The sequence below is a fragment of the Pteronotus mesoamericanus genome, unplaced genomic scaffold (assembly GCF_021234165.1).
Source record: "Pteronotus mesoamericanus isolate MK-2021 breed Mesoamerican mustached bat unplaced genomic scaffold, CSHL_Meso_final scaffold_636, whole genome shotgun sequence".
Lineage (NCBI taxonomy): Eukaryota > Metazoa > Chordata > Mammalia > Chiroptera > Mormoopidae > Pteronotus > Pteronotus mesoamericanus.
Genome location: NW_026555324.1, coordinates 3,121,792 through 3,143,201, shown reverse-complemented (window position 1 = coordinate 3,143,201; position 21,410 = coordinate 3,121,792). Strand labels below are relative to the sequence as shown.

Below are 21,410 nucleotides of genomic sequence, written 5' to 3'. Positions count from 1 at the left end.
GGCCCCATCTGACTGCCCAGCTCTCTCTCCCCCACCCCTCCCCGGTGTTTGTTATTAAACGTCTGTGGAGCTTCTGCTGCAAGGAACAAAAGGAAAAAAAAAATCAAAAAAGCAACAAAAAAACACAAACAGAAGAGGAAAAAAAAAGCGACAAAAAAAAAAGGAAGAAAAAAACAGAAGAGATTTAAAAAAAAACAGGAAAAAAAAAAAACCAGACATAAACTGGCACCAGTTAACTTTCTTGTACTTTTTTGCCGAATTTAGCTTCTTGTAGTTTTAACTTATTGCTATGTTAACTATTTATTCTTGTTGCCCTGTAAGGACATTTGTGTATATTTCTGTTCCTTCATCCAGTTTGCAAGTTTAAAGGGACCACGATGTTCTCTTTGTTTCTTTAAGTTTTGCTGAGACGTGGTTATGCCTAATTTATTTATAAAAGGGGAAGTGGAATCATTAAAGTAATAATTATTAATAACAGTAACGGTAGCCGAGCGGCACCAGGGGGGCATGTGTGCTCTTCGGGGCAGTCCTCCATGTGGCCAGCGACGCCCGGTCTCAATGGGATTATTTTTGCTTGTCTTGAGAATTTTTTCAGTCCTATTTAGCTGGTGAAAACCCTAGCTTGTTCTTGATACATGAACCTATTTATTCTTGTGGTTTTTAAGTCCTCCTGATCTCCCCACTCCCCTCCAGCAGGGCAGGACCCCCAGTGGGTCCCTCCCTCTCCCTCTGTTTCTTGGGGCTTCTCCCCTCTGCCCTCCTTGCACGCGGGGACACGTGGGCAGCGTGCCGGGGGCATCTGTGAGCAATAAGGGCTGGGTTTGTCCCCCACCCTGGGGGGGCTGGGTTCTGGAGAGGGCACCTCCCCAAACCCCCCCACTGAGGCCTAGGCCCCTGCTTCCCCCAAGAGTGGGAGGGCACTTCTTTTTCTAAAACACAGAACTCAGCCCAGCCAGCCAGGCCCCCACCAGGAGGCCAGCCCAGGGGTGGGGGCCTGGGGTCTTCCGTGTCCCTGGGAGGCAGGGGCAGGGCCCAAGGGGAGGAGGCTCAGCCCCTCAAGCCCTCCCTTCATCATCCTGTTATTTATTCGGAAGGTTTCACATCACGACAGAGTCCATATGTTGGAGATGATAAAGAACTGCAAAAAAAAAAAAAAAAAAAGGAAAAAGAAAAAAAAGGACAAAAAAACCCCAAAACCCAACAAGAACACTTTGCGTTGCGTTTAGACTATTTATTACCGGATTACAGGCCTGGCCGCGGTAACAGACTTTTACATGGAATTGTTTAATTATTTGTACTTTTCATGCCAGAAAATAAAAGTTCAGAATCTTACAGCCGCAGTTGGGTGTCTGCACCGGCGGGCAGGGAGCGCTGGAGTGCGTGCACCTGGCTGTGCGGCCTTGCTCAGGCTGCTGTCCTCTGGGCCTGAGTCTCACCGCCAGTCGCATGGCCTACCCACGACACCGCTGGGACTCTGGGATGGGTGGGAGGCCGTTTCTTAGTCTGGACTTTGCTGTCGCCCAGGATGTGTAGACAGCTGTTGCCCCTGCGTTCTGCCCTATGCCCACCCTTAGCGCAAGCAAAGCAAGGCAGACACAAATGGTTTGGGGGTATCTTTTATTGTTTCAAGGTCACAGTTGATTCACCATCCCCACCAGCAGGGGAGGCAGATGCCCTGGGCAGGGGGCAGGGTGGGGCAGGCAGTGGGTCACTAGGCCGGGGGCCTGGGGACGGTGCACTCCTTTAGTCTATCTTCGGGGGCCACTGAGGTGGCTTTGGAAATGGCTCTGCCCCCACCTGACGCCTGCGAGCAGGGCAAGGAGCCCCTCATGGTTCCTGCGTGTGGGGCGGGACAAGGAGACTTGGAGGGGCAGGCCTTCATCCAGACGGCGGGGCGGGCAGGCAGCACCACTGGGAGCTGGTTCTGTGTCTTGAGGTTCTGGGGTCAGTGAAAGGCCCAACGAGAAAGATGAAGGGACACAGGTGAGGAAGAGGTGGCACCAACCTAGGTCTGTTTTACCTAGACGCTACTGCACACCCAAGTCCAGGCAGCAGAGACCCGCTTCCCTGCCCACCTCAGCTGGGTCGGGCTGGAGCTCGCAGGGCTAGAGCTCATCGTGGTCATTGTCTGCAGGTGGTTCGGGGGGTGGCTCTGGGCAGGCAGCAGGTGTCATCAGCTCCATGAGGTACTCGCAACGACTGGGCTCCGTGGTGCTGGTCACCACAGTCTCCTTCCCACACAACAGGCGCACCTGGGGAGGGTGGGCGGGCAGGTGGGGGCTCAGGTGGGCTCAGTCAGGTGTGGGCCCCCCCACCCAGCCTCCCACCCTGTCCCCGACCCACTGACCGTGGTGGAGCGGTTGGGACCCTGCCAACAGCCAGTGCCCTGTTCGTACTTCATGGCGCTGAACTTGTCATGTTCAGGGCCTGCCCACGAGCCCCAGGTGCTGTGGGAGAGAGGCGTGCTGGGGCGGGGGGCGCTAGTGGGGGCTTGGGGGTACCAAGGAGAAGGGGGCTCAGCCTAGGCCCACTCACCCGAGGCTGGTGGGGGAGCCGCCGAGCTTGGGTTTCTGTGAGACAAGCTTGAAGGGACAGAGCCGGTAGATGTACCTGTCATAGGACAGCGCTAGTGGGTGGGAAAGACACAGGACCCCCACCTCCCTGACATCCCCACACACGGACGCGGTGTTGGGGGCGGTGCGGGGTGTACACCAGGCCCTCAAACCTGCACAGATCGCCCTTAAGGCCGCCGCCCTCACTCCCATGACCTTGCTCTGGCTCAGACCCTCCAAGTTCACTGGCCTGCCCACCCGCCCTGGGGCAGGGGGAGCAGGGGAACACACTCATTGGTGGTGAGCTCGTAGCACTGGCTGTACAGGTAAGCAAACTCCCCGTTGGGGCCGAAATCAAAGGAAATCTCCTGCTCCAGGTTCCTGCAAGGGAAGGCCAGGCGGTGAAGGGGCAGCCCAGTTGGCAGACTGACTTAGGACAAAGCTGGAAGTGATTAATGGAGGGCCACCTGGGGGATGGGCTCCCGTTCCTGCCGCTTGGGGACCCTCCCCTGAGGAGCCACTGCTGAGCCTTGGTAGCAGCGGTTGCCTCGACAACTCCCTATTACCACCACCTGCGGGAGCTCAGCTGTGGGGCAGGTGGAGGCTCTGCCCTGCGGTGGCCATACCTGATGGACTCCTCCATGTCCTTCAAGGACCGTTCGGCCTCCTCAAACTTGTTGCGGGCCTCCTGGGCGGCTGGTGGGGGGCAAAGAGGGTGACAAAGTCAGAGGCACCCCTATCCATATTCAAGAAGCGGGAAAGGAGGGCCCCGACTCGCCTGCCTCCCTTCCCCGCAGGACTGCTCTGGGCAGAACTGCACCACGGAAGGCCCTGTGGGTCTCACCAGCCGCAGACCCCACCCACCCCATCGCCCAGGATCTCAGCTCCTAAGGGATCAGGGCCAGGGTCCCTGTGGCGCCACTTGCTCCCTGCCCATGAGGGTGGCATAAACAAGCAGCAGCCAGTGAGGAGCCAGAAGGGCCCGTGGGGCTGGTGGGGCTGGTACTGGCCCCAGACACCCACCCCAGGACGCCCAGCCCCTCTGGCTTACTGGGGAGCAGGTGGAGCCTACAGGGGCAGGTATGGGCAGGGTTCCCTCCCGCCAGGCCCAGTGAGCAATTACCATCGATGAAGGCCTGCGTCTGCTCATCGTAGGGCGGCATCTTGTCCTCCTTGGTGGAGCTGGCCGGCTGGGGGGGCGTGAGTGGGGGTGGGGCCTCCTGGGGAAAGGACAAAGTCAGCGCATGGCCCCACCCTGAGTCCAACACCCCCTTCCCCCCCACACACCTTGGGTTGTTCCCTCTGCACCTGGAAATCCTCCTCCTCCTCCTCTTCCTCCTCTTCTGTCTCCCCTTCTTCCTCTTCCCCTTCCTCCTCCATGGGCTGTGAGGGCGCCGGGGGCTGCTCCTCCTTGGACTCCGTCAGGTCAGGCACAGGCGGCACTGGCGGGGTGGGGGGCAGCACCTGGTGGGGGTGCAGGGCGCCTGGTGCTGTGGACTCAGGGCTCGCCCTCCACCCCCAGGGGCCTGGGTCCACGTTCAAGCCATGGCCCCAAGGGTGGCCTCACTGCCTCCACCCCTAAGGGGCCCAGAGGGAGGCACAGACAGCTGGGAGGGGGGCGGGGGTGCCCAGCTGGCCAAGGTGGCCCAGTGCCAGAACTGGAGGCAGTTCCTTTGTGAGGCATCCGGGGGCGGGACAGAGGACTGCATCCCTGCCCCTCCCCCACTGACCTCGGACTGGTACTTGTCCCTGATGGCAGCCCAGACGCGGTCGTGAAAGGAGGTAGCGTCGATCTGTGTGTCTCCCCCCAGCAGCGTCTGTGTGCGTGTGTTGGGGTGGTGTCAAGATAGGGGCCTCCAGGTGCCCCTCTTGTGCCCCAGCCACATGTAAGGGGGAGCCTCAGGTTGCCGCACCAGGAGTGGGCGAGGTGACTGCCACGGCTGTGCCTGAGCCGCGAGAGTGAGTACAGCAGCCAGAAGGGGGCAGCACAGGCCGGCAGGAAAGAGGCACCCCTCCCCAGGGGGGTGGCGGGTGCCTCCTGGAGAGACGAGGGAGAGTGGGAAGGAGAGAGGGAAAGAACCAGAGCACCAGAAATCATCAGGCCCTCAGAGGGAAAGGCAGAGACCCAGGAGGGACAGGAAGGCACCCAGCAGGGGACAGTGATGGACAGAGCAACAAGGAGCAAGGTCCAGACTGTGCAGAGCCAACAGCACAAAGGTGAGGAGTACAAACTGGATCCAAACACTCGTGGGAGCCAGTTGGGGCACACAAGTGGGAAACCTGGCTCCGTCCTGACCAGATGCTCTGTGGCACCCACGTGACCCCACCAGATTCCAAAGGGCAGGGAGAAGGGACGCTGAGGGGCTGCCTTCCTGGCTCACTCAGGCGAGGCCAGGTGCCCCAGCAGCCCTGGCCAGCGGCCAGCGGGGAGCTTTCCACGGGAGCAGCCCGCAGCCAGCCTGTCCCCCGCCCCCCACCCTGAAGCCTCCCAGGGCAGTCCCCCCGAGGAATCCCAGGCCAATGGGCAGCATGGGGTACCTGGGCTTCCCCTTCCGACAGCGCCCCGTCCCCATCTGTGTCCAGCTCCGGGTGGGTCTGCAGCTCAGCCACTGAGACCCTGCAGGGGCGCAGGTGGAGATTGACAGAGGGGTGAGCAGCAGGAAGCTGGGAGAAGGTGCGCTCTAGGGTCAGGGCGCCCTCCAGCCCCCAAGGCCGGGAGGAATAGGAGCCGGCTGCAACGCAGTCCCCTGCCTCTTATCCCTTCCTTAAGTCTCCACAACACTGAAGGGGCTCAGAAGGGGAACAGAGACAGCGGTGGGATTAGGAGACACCTGGACTCCGTGTCCCCCAAGACCTTGTTCTCCTGACCCATTGGCAGCATCCACCTCCTTCCACTCTCAGACCCCAACACACCCCCGCTGCCCTCTGCCTGGTGCCCTCCACCCAGAGGGGGCCACACCCACGGCGGCCCGGGTACCACACTCTGTCCCACACCCATCACCGCTGCCAACCAGGGAATGGCCCACCCTGCCCATTCCGCTCCCTTGGCTCTTGTGAAGCCCCCTGCTCCTCACTGCTGAGGTGCCTGCCCAGCCTCCTGGTTCCCGAGAGCCCTCCCTCCACAGAGCCGTCTGCCCGGGATCAGCCAGCAAGTTTAGGAGCATGAATGGGGTCCCGGCTTTGACCGCAGGGTAGGCTTGGAAAGAGTAGTGGGATCCCTCATCCCCTCACTCAACTCCTTGAAGGTCAGTTTCCCTCAACTCCTCCACAACCCCCTGCCTGTTCTAGACCCATTTTACACATGAGGAAGTAAAGGCTCATTTAGAGAGAGTCTGGGACCGGCTCAGGCCCCATGGCAAGGGAGTGGGCGTGGGGCTGGTTTCTAAAGGCAAGTGGGAGAGGGGAGCCGCAGGCCCGGGCAGCGCGGCAGCTTGGGCACACTCACACCCCGTCCGTGTTGTCATCCAGTTCCTGGAAGGCGCTGGCCACCAGCTCCTGCTCCCGCTGGGCCTTGGAGGCAGCCTGCTGCTCTGTGGAGGGCCCGGCTCTGTCACCCTCCACTCTGCCCGCAGGCCCACCCCTGGCTCCCCCACCCTGACATCCACCCTCCGCCAACCGTGTGCCTGGCCCTACGCAGGGCAGTGGGGCCCCAAGTCAGGCCACTGTGGCGGGCGGCTGAGGGCGGCCCTGGGACTTGGATCTGAACGAGTGAGGGCTGGCAGAGACCATGAGAGGGGCGGCTGGGGGGGCCATGCCTCAGGTTTGCCATGTCTGGGAGGCCCCCCCCGAGGAGAGGCCCAAGCACCCCACCAGGCTCACTCTCCCGCTTGAAGGCAGTCAGGGAGTGGAGACTGGGGCCCCTGTGGGGTGTGCAGGGGCAGTCACATTCAGGCACAGCCGGATTTGGGCGTGGGGGACCAAAGCCAGAGGACGCTAGAGGTCAGGGTCCCAGCCCGGAAGAGGCATGAGGGTCTCGGGCCCACTGAGCAGGAGGAGAGCGTGGGCCACCGGGAAAACAGAAACATGGTCATCCTGGAGCAGTGGCTTCCATGAAGGAGACAGAACGTTCACACGTAAGAAACAGGAAATCCCGGCCTCAGAAACCAGGACAAAGAGTAAAGGAAGCCAGGTTCAATCAGGACGAAGAGAGAGAAAGCGGCAAACCAGCTTCATGGCATTTGAAGGGAAAGCTAAATGTGGGGACAGCTGTTTGGGCAGCAGGGGTCTGAGCAGATTTCTAAGGAGAGGGAAGGTGTCAGCCAAAGACCACCCAGGAGGAGGAGATAACTGGGGGCCAGAGTCTCCAAGGTCTTCAATTATCTGTGTGGTGCGGGGGGTGGGGGGAGAATGGGGGGCAAATGGCCTCCACTGAAGAGAAGGAAGCGGGGGTCCCTGCAGGTACCTCCACCCAACAAGCCACTGGGATTCAGGGGACAGGGAGCCTCTCCGTAATCAGCTCCTCCCTGCTTTCCTGGCTCCCATTCCTCCTCTGCTCAGAATCCTCTATGGCTCCCATTTCACTTGGAGTAAAAGCTCAAGTGCTCCCCATGGTCCCTAGTGCCTTGTACAGCCTGCCCATCGGTCCTCTCCCTCCCTCCAGCCACATAGCCACCTTGCTGCTCCCACGGCAGGCGGGGCTTTCTCCACCTTGTTCAATGCTGTATTGCTGGCACCTGGGGTATGCCCAGCACACAGCAGGACCTCTGCAAATACTCGTTGGCTAAACTACTGAATTACTGATTATAAGAAATCAGGGCAGGGAGAGCGAGTGAAGGAAGAATGCAGTAGATGCCCAGAGATGGAACTGGGCCCGCCCAGTTCCTGGTTACTGGCCATACAAACAGCTGGAGCCACACGTCCAAGTCCTTCCAGCAGTGCTTTGTCCCTTTACTAGTCTGGATTAAAGGGTTTCTGTCCCACCTCCCCCTTCTATCCTGCTTCCATAGTGTGTCCCCTACGGAGCAGACTGAGAATGAAAGCCAACGCTTCCAACTTCCCGTAATGGTGGCAAGACCTGCCAACAGGAAGAAAATGCTGAACACAGCATAAAAAGGTCATCTTAAAAGCAACCAAGGCAGGCCCTGACTGGCGTGGCTCAGTTGGTTGAGTGTCATCCTGCAAAGCGAAGTGTCGCTGGTTTGACTCCCAGTCAGGGTACATGCCTGGGTTGTGGCCCGTTCCCCAGTCAGGGTGTGTGCCAGAGGCGACCGACTGACGTTTCTCTCACACATCGGTGTTTCTCTCCCTATTTCTCCCTCTCTTCCTCTCTCTCAAAATAAATGAAAAAAAAAATCTTTAAAAAAAAACAAACAAAAAAACCCCAAGACAGTAGGAACTGCCAGGGCAAAGGGGCCCTTGGGAAGGTAAGAGATGCAGATGCTGATTTTGCCCTAAAGAATTTGCCAATCCTGGCAAATTTGGATGTCTGTTCTGATGAGAACTTTTGGGACCAAGAAGACAGAAATCAAAGTCCAAGGTGGGGAGCATAAGAGCAGAACCACACCCTCCCACTCCCCGCAAGTAACTATCAAGTAATCTCAGTTCCAACCTGAACTTGGATTTGGGGATCCCAAGTGTCAGTGATCCCACCAGGCCGGTGGGAAAAGCCTCTCCTAACTAAAGAAGTACCTCTCATCCTGGCTGCAAGTCAGTCCCGTAAGTGACTGTCAAATGTAACAATCAACAGAGAATCAAAGACAACTAGGCCTGCAGGGAACTGAGGCACCCTGACCAAAGACGTCAGCAGGAAAAACAAACAGGGGACAAGCAAGTCTCCTGGGCCCAGACTCTTCCTGGCCGGGAGCCAAGGGCAAGTCATGGCCACCCCGTGACATACCTTCCCACAGCTTCTGGTGCCGGTCTTTGGCCTCCTTCTCTGGCTTCTCAGCCTCCTCCTTCAGCATCCGCAGCGTCTCCACCTGGTCCTCCAGGGACTTCTTTCCAGCCTGTAGCTCAGTGAGCTTTTGCTGGGTGGGCAGAAGGCAAGAAGCCAGCTCTCCTTCTGTTCTACCTTCTTCCGCACGGACTGCCACCCCCCAGCCTCTACCCCACAGAGCAGCCATGGGATCTTTCCAAAATTCACACCTCCCTGGATCTGCACCCCCTGCTCCCAGCTTTGGTTCCCTGCAGCTCACTGAAGAGAAACCCAAACACCTTAGTGCAGTCCCAAGGCCCCGTGCGACCAGGCCCCTGCAGCCTCTCCAGCTCCATCTGCCCCATTGCTATCTTCAGCTCCAGGACCCAACTGCCCTAACATTTGGACTTCCAAATGCCTTCTGTCTTCAGTTCTTCACACGTGCTTTCCTTCTGTCTGGAACACTCTGCTTGGCTATCTCTGAATTACTCCAGATTTCAGCTTTGAGGCCTCATCCTCCAGGAAGTCCTCCTGGCTTCCTGCCCCCAAGACCAGTAGGAAAAGGAGGGGACTAGGCAACAGTCTCCTCTGTGCCCAGCAACGCTGGGCATCATTTTGTCTGTCTCTCCCTCCTACCAGACAATGTACCCTTGAGGCAGTTCCTGGTGTGCTTCCAGCCTCATGCCCAGTACATGGCACATCCTAGGCCTCTGTATGCTGGACAGGCTCCAGCCTAGGAATGGGGTCCCAAGCTGTGGGGTCTTAGTCCGAGCACCCACAGGATCACTTTTCTCCCCAGAACTTGGCTGACACCTCAGCCTAGCCAGCTGCTGGGATCCTCCCAACTCCCCAGGAGGGCAAAAGTCACTTGGAGACATCCTCAGCACATAGCTCCCCCACTATCCCCTGAACTCAGGAAGGAGCTCACTGCCCCATGATTTTGGGAGAGACCTCCCTAGCCAGGCCATGGGGATGGGAGAGAAAGACCTGGAACCTTCCCTGGGCAGAGAAGCAGAGCTCAGAGGGTCAGGCAAAAGCCCAGGAGCACTGTTGGTGACTGTGACCCATCATACAGCCAAGGGTGTGACAGGCAGGGGAGGGAGACACACTCGTGGGTGTTTGCCCTCTTCCGGCTCCCAAAGCACTCACTCTATTATTGAACTAACTCAGCTGCTGCTGACTGACACAATCTTGAGCCCTCCCCCCAGTCACAGTCATCAGCCCCATTTATAGACGACAGAACCACAGACCTGGGACACAGAGAGGCCTCCCTCCTGTTCCAGGAGGCAGCGGAGCTCCCCCAAGCCCACTTCAGTCTGCCACCTAAAGCTCTAGTCAATGGTTGTGGTGACCCTGTCCACTTGGTAATGGCTTAACCAATGACTGAATGACAAGCGGACAAATGAGTAAATCAAGGCACAGAGAGTAACTGGCCCTAGAACACAACTTATAGGGAGATGTTGACACCACGCAGCCTTGGCAACCCAGGCCTCCAGGCCCAGACTGTCCTGGGTCAGCCCCACGGGGCTGCTCACCTGCTTCTCCTCCCGGGCCTTCTTCCAATCCTCAATAAGGATCTTCTTCAGGCGGAACCCCTCGCGGGTAACCTCTGCCATCTGCTGCAATGTCTCTCTTTCTTTGCGGCCCTTCTCTCTGGAGTGAGGAGACACACAGGCACCACCAGGGGGCACTTAGGACCCATTAGATCTGCCTCTTCAACCCCACCTGCTGCCCCCATATTGGGAAAGATGAGAGCAAACCCTCCTCCTCCAGCTCCCCAGGCGCTCTTCGCCTCAGAGCCCGTCCTTGGGAAGAGAGATAGCGGGCAGTTCATCACCCTCAGGGTCAGGAGAGGGACTAGGGGGTGCCGAGACGTGGAGCTGGAAGTTGGCTCCCAGCAGAGCAAGGAGAGGAAAGCACAGAGGTCCCAGACTCCTGGACCATCGGGCTGGTAAGTGTGTTGTGCACGATCAACCCTCTACTTAAATGAAATATCTTCAATCAAGACAGTTTACATAAATATCAGGACTTTCGGTTTAGTTAAAAAATGCATCAGGCCCTGTCACCTGCCATCAACTAACAGGAATCAAAGGCAGCTGTCCCTTTAGATGCCACAATCCCCTTCACTCTGTAATGCCTTACACTCAGCCTGCTTCTGCTGTTTAGATTACCTGCCTGTGGGCGTTTCAATTTTCAGGTCCTGCTCTACGGTGCAGCAATTAAAAGCATGGAGTCTCAAGTTAGACTAACTTGGGTTTGAGTCCCAGCTCTCCTATCTCTTAGCTACGTGACCCTGAGGAAGTCATTCTTTCGGAGCTTTAGCCGCCTTAACTGTTGAACACAAGTGATTGTACCTGCTTCCCGGCCAGAGGGAAAACTGGTGGTGGAGCCTTCCCAAGGCACCTGGCACAGAGTGAGCGCTTCATAAGCAAAAGCAGAAAAGAGAGGGGGCCTGATTCACCAGGTGGGGCAAGGCCCTGGGGGCGGGCGGAACCCACGTACTTGCAAGTGTTCTCACAGACGACCCCACTATTGTACTCGTCCGTCCCGTCGCAGCAGTCTGAGGGCAGAGGCAGGGGCGCCATCAGACTCAGCAGTGTCTCCTTCCTCCTTCCACCCACCACCTCTCTCCCCAAATCCAGTGGGATCTCATTTACCACACACTCCATCGTTGACCCATCTGGAGGAGATATACAGGGGCTTGTAGCCAGTATTGGTGCAGTGGAAGCTGCCATTACTACAGGCAGCTGTGCCTATGGGAAGAAAAAAGGGGATTTTCAGAGTGTGCCCAGGGCCTTACCCATCACATCCACCCAGACAGAACCCCCGACACATGTGCACACAGAGCACAAGAAAAGCAGAACCGCTGCTGAGTAAGGGAAAGAGACGGCTGCACACTTCAGGGCCTGAAACAAAACTCTCCAATGCTCCCTGCTGACTCTCCTCCCCAAGGCCCTCAGAACAGTGCCACCAACCATTCCCTCCCTCACCTCCACCTCTGTCTCCGTTTGCCCTTCGTCCCCACCTTCTCTCCCACCTCCGGATGCTTACTGGTGCCGGCCTCTCCATGTGCAGCACCCTTTAGGATGCAGCTGAGACCCCGCCTCCTGATCCCCTGCCTAGGTGGGGGTCTCTCTCCTCACCAAACCAACAGCCTCTCGTTTCTGTGCCTGCTCTCCCCTCAGTGAACGAGAAACAGGACTGGGTCTGTCTTAGTTACCACAAAGGACCTGGCATTCACCAGGTGCTCAATAAATTTATGATGAATGAACGGATGGAGAAAAACTCACCTGGCTCATCTGAGCCATCCTTGCAGTCACAGTAGTCATCGTTGACCTGATCAAAAGGGATGGTGGAGGAACCATCCAGGCAAGTGAAAGGCTTGGACTCATCGTAGAAATGATGGTCTGGGGACGTGGGAAAAAGAATCAGCCCAGAGCAGGAAGAGGCCGTCTCAATCTAATGGCACCTCTGCTTCCACCCACTGGCTGAGCATTGCCACCTTCCCCATCCAGAGTTGGGGAAACTGAGGCCAGAAGCTGTAAATGTATAACCACGGAACCACAGTAGACCCCTTCTACGCCCAAACACCCCCGCCCCCCCACGCCCCACATCCAGAGGCAGACTCACTGGTGAGAGGGACGCCCCGGGGCCGCTTGACCTCCACGGCCCAGCACACGGGGAGCAGAAGCAGCAACAGTAACATCTCGCCGGAGGCCGGAAAAATTCTGCGGAGGAAGTAGGGGATGGGAAGATGCGTTGTGCCCCAACGCTGCAAGAAGGGCGGCTGGTCAGCGGCAAAGCGCTACTTCCAGCCAAAGGAAAGCGCCTCTTCCTCTAGCCAATTGGATTCCTCCATCGCTTCCGGGTAATGGAGGCTCATAAGGGAATATATCGGAAGATATCTCTCCAACCCTGCCTAGTGGAAGGGTCTCACTTTGCTCATATCAATGGTGGGGATCTCAAAACCTCCGCTCCCTATGGGGGGGTGGTGAACTACCCAGCTCCCGCCAATACGCCGAAGTGGTTAACAGCCTCCCCCTCTCCCGACGCACACCCTCAAGGCTACCCCAACAGAAAATTGGGGTGCCCTCCCGCCCGCTAGTTCATCACCTACACGAGGCAAGGGCAAAGGTCAATATCCACCGCGCCCCCCTAACCCAGCAACCAACAGTTCTTCCGGCAGAAAAAAAGGCGGAAGTAACGTTATTTCCGGCACACGCTGTGCACCAAAACGGCGGTTCAGAGACGCCATATTGGGAGTGGCCAGTGGGGTGCCGGAACTAGACGGCCATCTTGGCTAGGACTCTGACGCCTTAGAGGTACTATTTCTTAAGGTTCGCGCTTAATGGCGGCCCAAGGTGCCTCCATCTTGGGAGTGGCGGGCTCTACAGTCGCAAGGGAAAGTTCCTGAAAAACGCCTGAGAACACCAAGTGGGTTTGGGGTGGGAGGAGAAAAGGGAAAAAAAAAAAAAAAAGGGATTAACACGTGACTCCAAAGTCGGAGCGACTCTGCTCCGCCCCGTGTCAGGACCACCCCGCCTTCGTGTCATCAGCCAATGAGAGCAGTGGTGCTGAACGGTTTCCATGGAAGCGCAGAAGGGAGGAGGGGAGGAGGTTACCTAGCAATTGGGAGATGCTACGAGACCCAGCCAAACCGTCGGAAAGTGCGTTCCCAGATTCAGAGAAACCCGAACTGACGGATCTGGGACTGGGGCGATCCCTAGTCGTCCATTTGGCCCCAGCCCAGTCATGACGTCTCCTCTGTGCAGGGCGGCCTCCGCCAACGCTGTACCTTCTCAGGACCAGCTTTCGACCTCTTCCAAAGCCAGGGGCAGTCAAACTCAGGCCAAACACCACCTCTCTTTGGCCAAGAATGCGGCACAGGCCTGGTCCCCGCTCTATTCCAAGAAGAGACCCGCCCATGCCAACGTGGGGAAGTCCTCTGTGCACACGCAGGTGGCTGAATTACAAAGGAAGATACAACTATTAGGTAAGATGGCTCCGAAGGACATAAAATGGTCAGGAGTCAACATTGTCCACCTAGCCCTCTGATTAGACACGGTGTGACAGGTGTGTTTTACTACCATTCAACCAGGTGGTTAGGTCTGGAGGCAAAAGCTGATGCTTGTTCATGGTTTTTCTCATCTTATAAAACTTTTTCCTGGACCCAGAGCCAACTAAACTGTATTTCATACTTTTGTGTATGTCACAATGTGTATGTTAACGATGACTACTGTGACTGCCAGGATGGCTCAGATGAGCCAGGTGAGTTTTTCTCCATCCGTTCATTCATCATAAATTTATTGAGCACCTGGTGAATGCCAGGTCCTTTGTGGTAACTAAGACAGACCCAGTCCTGTTTCTCGTTCACTGAGGGGAGAGCAGGCACAGAAACGAGAGGCTGTTGGTTTGGTGAGGAGAGAGGTCCCCACCTAGGCAGGGGATCAGGAGGGGGGGTCTCAGCTGTATCCTGAAGGGTGCTGCACATGGAGAGGCCGGCACCAGTAAATGTCGGTCATACTTCTGCATGATGTGGTGAAAAACATTGGTTCTAGCCCTGGCAGGGTAGCTCAGTTGGTTGGAGCGTTGTTCATACACCAAAAGGTTGTGGGTTCCATCCTCAGTCAGGACACATACCTAGGTTGAGAGTTCGCGCCCCAATGGGTGTGCATATGGGAGACAACAGATCTCACATTGATGTCTCTCTCTCTCTCTCTCTGAAATCAATAAACATATCCTTGGGAGAGAATTTTTTTAAAAGTTTTAGAGACACATTTTTCTGTGTTCAAATCCTGGCTCTGCATATACTAATGGTTTGATATTGGGGGACTAAGAGTAAACTAATTGTTCTCAGTTTCACCATCTGTAAAATGAACATAACAGTATCACCCCATAGATAGTTGAAATGTGTTAAGTGCTTAGAGCAGTGCCTGGCACATAGTGACACACTATAAACTGTAAACGAGTGGTTCTCAATGGAAGAGGACGGTTTTGCTTCCCAGCAGACATTTGGCAAAGCCTGGAGACATTTTTGGTCGTTACATTATTGGTGGCAGTGGATCAGGGCAGGGCTGCTGGCATCTAGAGAGTGGAGTCCAGGAATACTGCTCAACATCCAACAATGCACAAGACAGCCCCCACAGCAAATAATTGTACATCCCAAGTTTCAGTCATGCCAAGGCTGGGAAATCAATAACCATTACTGTTACTACTGTTTTATCATTGTTTGGGGGTAAGCTTGCTTAGTAGTTAAAAGGAGTCAGAATGCTTGTGACCTTGAACAATCTAATAAGCCCAAGCCTCAGTCTTCTTGCTTATAAAATGGGCATGATATGGATATTCACCTATAGCCACACAGTATTTTATACCTGGAGAGTTCTTAGTCTAGCATCCAACACGTAACAAATGCTCAAAGCAAAGTATTATGATAGCATTAAGTTGATGATTACAAAAAGATCATCCCGCTGGGAAGTCTCCCCCATCGCCCATGACACTCTGCTTGAACCTGCCCATGTCACATAACCCCAGAGGGTGACCGGAAGACCTTTTATGAGAGTACCCAGTGGAACATCAAGAAGAATCAGGAAACCATCAACCAGCTACAGGAGGAGACCAGGGTGCTGCAGCTTCAGCTGACGGACCTGCTCCAGGTGAGGGTACCAAAGTGGGTAAAACAGTTCCAGGGGTCAGGGCCAGCATTCCCAGCGGCAGGGCACTGCCTCAGGTACAGGTGGCCTGGTTAGTGGTGACTGGGCTCCTCTCTTTGCAGGGAGATGAGAAAGTGGTCCAGGCATTGATTTGGGAATGGAAGTCAGAGAAGCCATACCTGAAGAACCGGACAGGCCAGGTTTGCGCCAACCCTACTCCACTCGCCGTCTCCCTTCATTTTTTTCAAAAAGATTTTTATTTATTTTTAGAGAGGGGAATGGAGGGAAAGCGGGAGAGAAACATCAATGAGTGGTTGCCTCTTGACGCCCCCTACTGGGGACCTGGCCCACTCGCCAGGCATGTGCCCTGACTGGGAATCGAACCTGTGACCATTTGGTTCATAGGCCGGCACTCAGTGCGCTGAACAATGCCAGCCAGGGCCATCTCCCTTCATTTTCAGCCTGGATCCCCTCCCACTGGACTCCCTACCTCCTGCTCCTCTCTCTCTAGTCTTTTCTCCATACCAGCAGCTACTCATTTATTCACTTGAATTTTATCACACACCGATCATGTGCCTGGCATGGTATTAGGTGTTGGTGATCATGCAGGAAAACAACAACAAACCCAAGTCCCCATGCTGAGGTCATACTGAGGATTCACACTTTTTAAATTTTCATTTATTGATTTTTTTTTTTTTTTAGAAAGAGAGAAACATCATTTTGTTGTTCCGCTTATTTATGCATCATTGATTGCTTCTTGTATAGACCCTGACCAGGCATGGAACCCACAACCCTAGCATATTGGGACGATGCCCTAACCAACTGAGCTACCTGGCCAGGACTTGGGTGTTCATACCATAGACTGATGGGGCGGGGCGGGGCGGGGGGCGGGGGGAGGTCAGCCAAGACCTCCTCTTTAAGAGGTGCTATTAGAGCTGAGAAAGGGCCAGACAGGAAATGACCTGGGGGAAAACACTCCAGAGAGGGGGAGCAGCAAATGCAAAACCCCTGGGGGTAGGAACAGGTGTAAAGTGTTGGAAACGTGGGGAGGCCAGTGTGGCTAGACTGGAGTGAGGGAGGGAGGCTCGGTTGGAGGCAGGGTCAGGGAAGTCATCAGCGGCAGAATCTGGCAGCAGGCCTGCTGGCCACGATGAGGGGCGCAGGCTTTGTATCCTAAGACTCAGGGAAGTGGAAAAGGGACTGTGAGAAAGCAAGAGGGGAAGGTGGGTGGAGGTCACTGTGAAGAAAGGCGGTGTGGGGTACACTAGGGTGAGAGCTGGAAATAGGAAGAAAGAGCGCTCTGGGGGAATCTTTGATATTACTAACAAATACAGAATTACTAACAAATTCAATAGAGGAGGGAGGGAAAAAGAGAAGGTGCGATGGCGTCAAGGTTTTGGACTTGAGCAGTTGGAAAAATAGAGCTGCCAAGAGCTGAGATGGGGAAGATTTGAGAAGGGCAGGTTTGGAGAAAGATCTAGTGCTTGATTTGGCCACGATGATTTTGAGGTGCCTGTGGACACACCTGGGAGGCAGGTAGATATGGATATCTGAGCCTGCAGTTCAGGGGAAGATTAAATGTGGGTGTCTTCAGTGTATAAGCAGGTGATCTTTAAAACCTTGAGACTGCACAGGAGATCTTGCTGGGGATGGGTGTAGACCTAGGAGAGAAGACCCTGGGGCTGTCTCTCCAAGGCGAAGGAGACAAAGAAGGGGCAAACAGGGAGGTGGGTGGAAAACCAGGGAATGGGCTTCCTTAAGCCACCAAAGTAGGAAAGCTATGGGAGGAGGGTCAGCCAGGTCAGATGCTGCTCAGACACATGGGAGATGGGAACCAAAATATGGGAGAAGGAAGCTCCGGCAGAAGAACTAGGGGGTGGTTCAAATCTCTGCTCTGGCTCCCCTCCCTCCAGCAGGCCCTGGAGCACCTGGACCACCAGCTGAGTGAGAAAGTGAAGCAGCTAAATGCTCTGCGGCACCAGGTGGTGTTGCGGCAGAAGTGGCTGGAGGAGCTCCGGCTACAGCACAGTCTGCGTGAGCTGGAGATGACAGAGGCGCAAGATGGCAACACCGAGGTGGCTAAGGTGGGGTCAGTGAGGTGTGGAGGGGTGGGAGGTGGGCAGAAGCAGAGGGGGCGCTTAATCCTGGGTTAGAGGAATTGAGGAGTCGGGGGACTCAGCCTAGCCTTGCTTCCCCCTAGACCTTGCGGAACCTGGAGAACCGTCTGGAGAAGGCCCGGATGAAGGCAGAGGAGGCAGAACACATCACCAGTGTGTACCTGCAACTCAAGGCCTACCTACAGGTGGGGACCACAATGGCTGGGGAGGGGGAGGCAAGTGGGAGGGCCAGCCTGGCCGAGGACAGCTGCCACAGGCCTGCCCCACTCCTCACACCCCAGGAAGAGAGCCTTCATTTAGCGAACCGTCTGGACTCCATGGAGGCTGAGGTGGTGAAGACCAAACATGAGCTGGAGGAACTGCATGTGGTGAACCAGGAGGCACTCAATGCCCGAGACATTGCCAAGGTGCCAGCCCACTGGTCCCTGGGGATCCTGCCCAGATGCCATGGTCTCCTGGCCCCAGAATCTGAATCCCACCTGTCCCAGAGCCCCTCCCATCTATCTCCTAGGACCCTGAGGCCTGGCCCATTTGGGCCCACAGCTGCGGCCCTAAGCCATGGTAGATGCCAGCTGGCCCTGCTCTTCCCCTACCCGTCCTTCAGAATCAGTTGCAATATCTGGAGGAGACCGTGTTCCAAGAGCGCAAGAAGCGTGAGCACTACGTAAGTGAGTGCAAGAAACAGGCAGAGGAAAGGAAACTGCAGAATGAACGCATGGAGCGCAAGGTGGGTGCCCCCAGGGACGCCAGGACCAAGGCCCTGTCCTGCCCCTGCTGACCCCTGCCTGGTTGCCCTTACCTGGCCTGAGCCTTTGCCCTGGCCTCCCAGAATGGGTCCCACCCACTCCCTGACCCTTGTCCAGATACCCTTTCTTGGCCTCTGTCCTAAGCCCTTGTCTGAAACCTGACCCTGGACCTGACCTCAACCCGGAGCAGACCCAGCGAGAACACTTACTGCTGCAGTCTGAGGATATTATCCAGGACAGCCAGCGGGCCAAGGAGCAGGAGCTGCAGCTGCGCTGGAACATGTACCAGATGGAGGTGCTCTTCGGCAAGGTCAAGGATGCCACGGGGGTGGCCGAAACACACGTGAGTGCTGCCCATACCCCTCCGCGCCCTGGGTCAGTTCCTCAGCACATACACCTGCTCTCCTAAGACACCCCTTCCTCCTCCAGCTACCGCCGCGTTTTTCTGCTGCCCCGACGACAAAACCCACACCAATTGTCTGTACTCACCACCATCCCTCTTGGGTTCACTCTTACACCGGCGACGCTGACTTCTTTGGAATGTGGGCTCTGTGAGACCTGGGAGTTTTACTCCTCCTCTTCTGTGTCTCCGTCACCTGTAACATAGTCTGGGGTCTAGCAAGCTGCCTACTGCCACCCTAGGCCCAGGGGAAACCAAGCCCCTGCTCTGGGCCCATCTTTGCAATGTCTTCTTTGAAGTTTTCTCAGGCCCTATCTTCCCTGGTGGCAAACACCGATCCCACTGGACCTCAGTCTGGTTCCCCCTCTTTGGGCACGCTCCAGCCCGCTACTCCTCCCAGGGGGTGACCCCTGAGAAGTTCTAGGACTTGGACCTATGACGTCATCTGAGACACTGCAGCTGGTCGCCTTTTCAGAAACTGGCCTGGTGGGCAGATCGCTTCCATAGCCGGCCAATATTTCCTCATGCAACTGGGCAAGATTCGCCCCCACAATGTTGCTGGCACCTTGATTTGGGAAAGCAGCTATGGTCACTGCTACCTGCCTCATGACCAGGTAGCAATGACCATATTTTTGGCTGATTCAAATTCCTGATATAAAGAGAGAAGGGCCCAGGGAAAATTATTTGTCCTAGACTACCTGCCCTTGAGGCAGCCCTGAGTCCTACTCACATAGTCCCTAAACATCGCTATGCACAAGTCACCAGAGTAGGCCACCTGCGCTTCATGCCCTGGGGTTAAGGAAGAGGGTGACACCTGGGCCTGCCCAAGACCTGGCTCTGACTGGAGTTGGGTGGGCCCCAGGCGGTGGTGCGGCGGTTCCTGGCGCAGGGCGACACCTTCACACAGCTGGAAACGCTCAAGAGCGAGAACAAGCAGATGCTGCTGAGGCTGAAGGAAGAGAAGCAGCAATTGCAGCAGGAGCTCGAAGACCTCAAGTATTCGGGGGAGGCCAGGCTGGTGAGGTGAGGCCAGGTGTCCCTGGGGAAGGGTGGGGACCTGGGGGGCCACTGCGGTCCCAGAACTGCCTCTCCGCTCCCTGTAGTGAACAGAAGCTGCAGGCGGAGTTGCAGGGCAACCTCAAGGCAGAGGAGCAGCGGAGGGCTAAGGCCCAGGGCCAGCTGGAGCAGGCCGCGTGGGCGATGCAAATGCTGAAGGAGGGCCTGGAGCACCTGGTGGGCAAGCTGGAGCACATCAGAGTGGGTAGCCAGCTCCCTGAGGAAGCCCCACTGAGAACCACGCAGGACTTGAGAGGCAACGCGGCCCCTCAGGTGAGGTCTCTGCCCCACAGCCCACTCGAACCCACCCCATGCCTTGTCCAAGACATCAGAGGCCCATCTACAGGGGAGTCCCTTACTCCTTCAGTGGCCCAGGATTTCAGAGACCTGTGCCTCCTCAAGTCCCGCCCCCAGAGGAAAGTCCCAACTTGTCCCCCGACCCAAAACCTCAGAGACCCTGCTGCAACCCTGAAGCAGCCGGCGTCCTGTCCCCAGCCAAGTGCCCTTTCTTCAGGTGGTCCCCGCAGTGGTTTCTCACGAGTTACTGTGCTCTCCCTCCCAAAAAGACCTCCCCTGCACTCCTTGTCCTGTAGTTCCAGTTCCCAGGCTCTGTCCTCAACAGGCGTGGTCCTTGACTGTGGGAGGCCCTGCCACAGAGAAGAGCACAACCTCTGTCTGGGGGTCTTTATAAAGACCTGACCTTTGGGAGTAAATGCCCATTCCCTGGGTGTAACCCGCACAAGGCCCCACCCTCTCCCGCAGGAGGCCGGTCGCCCCACTAGGAAAGAGCTGGATCCCAAGGCAGGTGACTATCTGCCAAATCTGCTGGGCCTGTTGGAGGAAAAGCTGCTGAAGCTGCAGGCGCAACTCGAGGGCCTCGATGTGCCAGAGATGCTGCGCCACATCGCGGATCGAGAGGTAACCATGCAAGTAGGGGACTTGGCTGAGGGGAAGGGGCCTGACATCAGGGAGCTGGGGACGACTCACGGAGACCTGGAAGAAGGCTGGTCTCCGATGCCGAGGGGCGGGCCCACAGAGACCAGGGGCTGTTGGGAATGGGAGTGGGGGGCTTAGCGGCAAGGACAAGGACAGGGGACTGGGCATTGGGGTGCATGTTGAGAACCAGTGACACCGTTGGGCCACAGGGAAAGTAAACAGGATTGCCTAAGGGCTGTATGGAATCCGAATATCTCGGAATGGGGCGGGAAGGAGGGGGAACAGGGCCTCCCTGTAGCCCCTGCCCCACCCAGTCTTCTCTCCTGCCCGCTCCCCTCCTCCCCAGTTCTACTCCAGCCTAGAGGGAAAACTGCCCACGTACAACACCCGCATCACCCTGCCCCTTGCCAGTCCCAAGGACAAGTTCTTCGGTCAGTATGGGCAGGAAAAAAACCGGGTCTGGGGGCCCCAGGACATAAGCAGAGAAACGGTCGGTGGGAGGCAGTCCGAGAGCGGGCTAAGGGCCAAGGTGGGGTGAGGTGTAAAAGGCTGGGCAGGGAAATCTGAGGCAGGGATGGGAACCTGGATCCCCTTATCCCTCCCCCCCACCCCTGCTCCCGCTGCCCCACCTCCATAGATGAAGAGGAGACCGAGGACGAAGACAACTTGGTGACTCGGGAGGAGCTCAAGATCCGTTCCCAGAAATTAGTCGAATCTCGCAGCAAGAGGCGCAGTCGCACTCGGAGGCTCTAGACTCTCCCTTATGCCCTCCTGGTCTGGGCACCAGTGGAGCTCCCAACCCCTCTGGGCACAGCCATTTGCCCTCAGGGCCCCTTCGAGGGCTGAGCGAGGCCTGGATACTGGAATAGAGCCGGCCCGTTGGAGCCAGGAGTAAATATCCCCAGGCAACTGTGCCGGTTTTGAATCACGGAATAAAGGTCGCAGACCAGCCTCTAGGGTATTTGCCTCTCCTTGATCATGCACCTCCCCTACAAGGGCTGCTCCTCAAACCCAGGCCGCAGGCTCTGCCCCCCACCGCTGACCTGGGCATTGATGACTCCCATCAACAAGGAACACAGGTGTACCTTCTGCACCCCTC

General features: G+C 56.6%; 2 protein-coding genes across 4 annotated transcripts; one reads left to right on the top strand and one right to left on the bottom strand.

Annotated features, from left to right (window-relative positions):
• Positions 1-1,610: 1,610 nt before the first annotated feature.
• PRKCSH (PRKCSH beta subunit of glucosidase II) lies at positions 1,611-12,603 on the bottom strand. Of its 3 annotated transcripts, none has more exons than XM_054562032.1 (18): positions 12,524-12,603; positions 12,037-12,134; positions 11,697-11,813; positions 11,064-11,159; positions 10,909-10,966; positions 9,942-10,059; positions 8,389-8,518; positions 5,998-6,082; positions 5,091-5,169; positions 4,283-4,369; positions 3,840-4,016; positions 3,676-3,772; positions 3,179-3,248; positions 2,844-2,933; positions 2,536-2,610; positions 2,348-2,447; positions 2,076-2,252; positions 1,611-1,939 (listed from the first exon to the last, which is right to left on the bottom strand). In XM_054562032.1, the coding sequence occupies exons 2-17, from the start codon at positions 12,110-12,112 to the stop codon at positions 2,106-2,108; spliced, it is 1,602 nt and encodes a 533-aa protein (XP_054418007.1). In that variant the 5' UTR covers positions 12,113-12,134; positions 12,524-12,603; the 3' UTR covers positions 1,611-1,939; positions 2,076-2,105. The 3 variants fall into 3 exon arrangements, with proteins under 3 accessions (XP_054418007.1, XP_054418009.1, XP_054418008.1); XM_054562034.1 differs by having other exon boundaries at positions 12,520-12,599; XM_054562033.1 differs by lacking the exon at positions 12,524-12,603 and having other exon boundaries at positions 3,861-4,016; positions 12,037-12,512.
• Positions 12,604-13,079: 476 nt separating this feature from the next.
• On the top strand, positions 13,080-21,158 carry ODAD3 (outer dynein arm docking complex subunit 3). The gene is made up of 13 exons (XM_054562035.1): positions 13,080-13,399; positions 14,938-15,059; positions 15,179-15,256; positions 16,970-17,140; positions 17,257-17,358; positions 17,455-17,580; positions 17,778-17,900; positions 18,110-18,262; positions 19,182-19,342; positions 19,423-19,648; positions 20,138-20,293; positions 20,658-20,742; positions 20,949-21,158. Exons 1-13 carry the CDS (start codon positions 13,159-13,161, stop codon positions 21,062-21,064), a joined length of 1,860 nt encoding a protein of 619 aa, XP_054418010.1. The 5' UTR covers positions 13,080-13,158; the 3' UTR covers positions 21,065-21,158.
• Positions 21,159-21,410: the final 252 nt, after the last annotated feature.